This window comes from Cebus imitator, unplaced genomic scaffold (assembly GCF_001604975.1).
Source record: "Cebus imitator isolate Cc_AM_T3 unplaced genomic scaffold, Cebus_imitator-1.0 Scaffold79, whole genome shotgun sequence".
In the NCBI taxonomy this organism is placed as follows: domain Eukaryota; kingdom Metazoa; phylum Chordata; class Mammalia; order Primates; family Cebidae; genus Cebus; species Cebus imitator.
In genome coordinates, this window is record NW_016107394.1 from 3,558,990 (window position 1) to 3,562,569 (window position 3,580).

At 38.4% G+C, this 3,580-nt stretch overlaps 1 protein-coding gene across 2 annotated transcripts in view; it reads right to left on the minus strand.

The window, feature by feature from the left end:
• RAB6A (RAB6A, member RAS oncogene family) overlaps nt 1–3,580 on the minus strand; it is a 71,436-nt gene that overhangs the window by 54,526 nt on the left and 13,330 nt on the right. For both annotated transcript variants that reach the window (XM_017532955.2, XM_017532954.2), the window contains exon 2: nt 2,279–2,332. In XM_017532955.2, coding sequence (XP_017388444.1) covers nt 2,279–2,332 — 54 coding nt within the window. The remainder of the gene's footprint in view (nt 1–2,278; nt 2,333–3,580) is intronic.

Here is a 3,580-nt window from a genome sequence, read left to right on the forward strand (position 1 = left end):
TAAGGGAGAGGGTGGGAAGGAAGTAGAAAGAAGATTCATGCAAGAGGTTGCAGGGAGTGAGGAATGAAAATAACACAAAACTCCTTTTTCAAAAGGGAGAAATATTAAAAAGTAGTGTACTCTGAAAGTAAATGACTAGAAAATGTCACTGGGAAAGATTTCACAGAATCAGAAATATGGCTTCCCTTTTTCCCTACTTAAAACTTATTTGAATCCCTATGTCTTCCCAGGTGGTGAAAAGTAGACTGTTGATGCTTAAATACAGACAAACAAAAACAAAAACAAAAACAAAAACAAAAACAAAAACAAAAACCAACTAAGGTAAATGTCAATGAACAGCCCAAGCTATCAGAGTAAAGGACTTAATGCTTCTTTGAAAGTTCTCAAGCTAAACTGTGTCACTTTCCTCTAGAACACTTTGAAATTGGGTCTTTACTGTGCTTGTACTTCTCCCGTACCTTTCTCGTGTGTGTGTGTGTGTGTGTGTGTGTGTGTGTGTGTACTGTAACAAAAGGGAGGAATATCTTTTGGCAGACCTACATAAACATTTCTTTACCTACTATCTCGTATCTATATTATTTCTCCCATACATTTCTCCCCAGAATGTGTGTGTAATGTAACAAAAAGGAAGAGTACCTTTTTGCAGCCCTACATAAACATTTCTTTACCTACTATCTCATATTTATATTATTTCTCCCATACATTTCTTGTGTGTGTGTGCGCACGCATGCGTGTGCATGTATAACGTAAAAAGGAAGAGTACCTTTTTGCAGCCCTACATAAACATTTCTTTACCTACTATCTCATATCTATATTACATGAAGAAAAGCCTGAGAGAATGTGTGTGTGTGTGTGTGTGTCTGTGTCTGTGTGTCTGTGTAATGTGACAAAAAGGAGGAATATCTTTTTGCAGCCCTACACAAAAATTTCTTTATCTACTATCTCATATCTATTTAACAGAAAGAAAAGCCTGAAAATAAGCATCAAGTTCTTGCATCATGATAAAGTTGCTTCCAAGCTTACAAAAAAAAAAGGTTTTTTTTTTTTGAGACAGTCTTATTCTTGTCGCCCAGGCTGGAGTGCAGTGGCGTGATCTTGGCTCACTGCAACCTCCTGCTCTCAGCTTCAATCGATTCTCCTGCCTCAGCCTCCCAAGTAGCTGGGATTACAGGCGCCCGCCACCACGCCTGACTAATTTTTGTACTTTTAGCAAAGACTGGGTTTCGTCATGTTGGCCAGGCTTGTCTTGAACTCCTGACCTCGGGTGATCCTCCTGCCTTGGCCTCCCAAAGTGCTGGGATTACAGGAGTGAGCCACCGTGCTCGGCCGCTTTTAAATTTGAAGAAGTGACATGCTATACATCAAAACATAAAAGAGAACATTCTGGAAAAAAACAAATCTAAGAAATAACACTGAAAATAAAATGTTTTTGGGTACAGGTCTCAAAATACTGCATTTAAGATATTCACAGATTTAAGTGACAAGACTCTCTTCAAGGGGTAGTGGCTAGAATACAGATTTTGCATTGTATTTAAAGAGAACATTCCAAAGGATGGAAGACAAAAATCCAACAAGTAATTTACACATTACGTGTGTGTGTGTGTGTGTGTGTGTGTGAGAGAGAGAGAGAGAGAGAGAGAGAGACAGAGTTTCGCTTTTGTTGCCCAGGCTGCAGTGCAGTGGTGTGATCTCAGCTCACTGCAACCTCCCCGCCGCTCTCAAGGTTTAATCAATTCTCCTGCCTCAGCCTCCCAAGTAGATGGGATTACAGGCGCCCGCCACCACGCCCGGCTAATTTTTTTTAATTTTTAGCAAAGTTGGGGTTTCATCATGTTGGCCAGGCTGGTCTCAAGCTCCTGACCTCAGGTGATCCACCCACCTTGGCCTCCCAAAGTGCTGGGATTACAGGCGTGAGCCACCACACCCGGCTCACATTACTTCTTTGTAGTCAGTCACTTTGATACACATCCTACTCTGACAAAAAAAAAAATCTTAAAGTTCACAAATTGAAATATTTTTGGATGCCTTAAGAGTGGCATTTAAAAGGTCTTTAGCAACTTTAATTTCTTCATAAAAATTAAAGCTCTTTGTTTTCATTTTTCCAAATCAAAATGACTGCCAAGTACTACTCTAATAAAGAGTTTTTCTCAACAACTGTAACTATCTTTGGTAAATTTGCTAAGCATTTCTCATGGTGACAATCATTGATTATAACTCTGATCACAGTTTCCTAACCTGGAATGTTGCAAAAAAAATGCACACTGAAAATATTACTCACTGTTCGATCCTCCAAGTACATTGTTTTTGATAAAAAGTCGATGCCAATTGTTGCCTGTAAAACAAAACAAAGACGTTAACAAATAATAGTAGTTTAATGTGACCAGTAGTTTAAGATTCAAATGGGATCCATGATTGTGGAAGAAATAATGAACAAACCAATACAACATAGCCAATTAAGGACAAACAAAATTTGAAGTGATAATGGTTTCCATGTATTCAGCACTTGCTTCATATTGGAGATTGTGTTCTAAGCCTTTTGTTTTGTTTTTGTTTTTTTTTGAGATGGAGTTTTGCTTTTGTTGCCCAGGCTGGAGTGCAGTAGCTCGATCTCGGCTCACGGCAATCACCGCCTCCTAGGATCAAGCGGTTCTCTGACCAAGTAGCTGGGATTACAGGCATGCAACACCACATCCAGCTAATTTTTTGTATTTTTAGTACAGATGAGGTTTCTCCATGTTGGTCAGGCTGGTCTTGAACACCCAACATTAGGTGTTCCACCCACCTCAGCCTCCCAAAGTGCTGCCATGAGCCATTGCGCCCAGCTGTTTTAAGCCTTTTACATGATCATCTCTAATCTTTATACATTCCTGCCAGGTAGTTTTTTCTCATCCCTATTTTTCTCATTTTACAAATAGTAAGACAATGACAACTTTAGTTTAAATATTTGTATTTGAACTCTAGTTTGAATATCTGATTGCTCCCCACTCAGAATGGCGCAAAACCCCAACAGCAGCTCTATAAAATATTGCTGATATAAACAACTATTCTGCCTGACCTCCTACATAGTGGTTTGTCAACTGTCCTGATGCCAGACAGCCAGAGACTCACAAACATTATAACCTTCCATAAAAGACATGATTTTTCCAATATAAAATATAAGTCACTAGGTAAGGAAAATAAGTTTTCCTCTCTACCACACAATGATAGCTTCCTTCTGTGGTGAAAACACATGTAAAGTTCTGTGCCTAGCTGCTGTTTTCCCTATGAAAAGAAAATGGTGAAATAATAAGAGAAGATAAAGAAGGCAGACTAGAAAAGAGAAGGGAAAAAAAGAATCCAAAATTAATTAGGGGAGATAAAGAAAAAGAATGGAAGAAAGAAAAATGATTCAAGAAAGAGGAAGTTGATATGGACTCTATTTTAGAAGTTTAATCATCTCATTAATAAATGTTTGTGTGCAAATATGCTATGTATATATGTGTGTGTGTGTACATACATATTTTTCCCCTAACTACCTCTGTGCCCCATTCCTTAAAACAGAAACTAGTTGAGACTGTGCATTTAAAATATGAGTTATTAA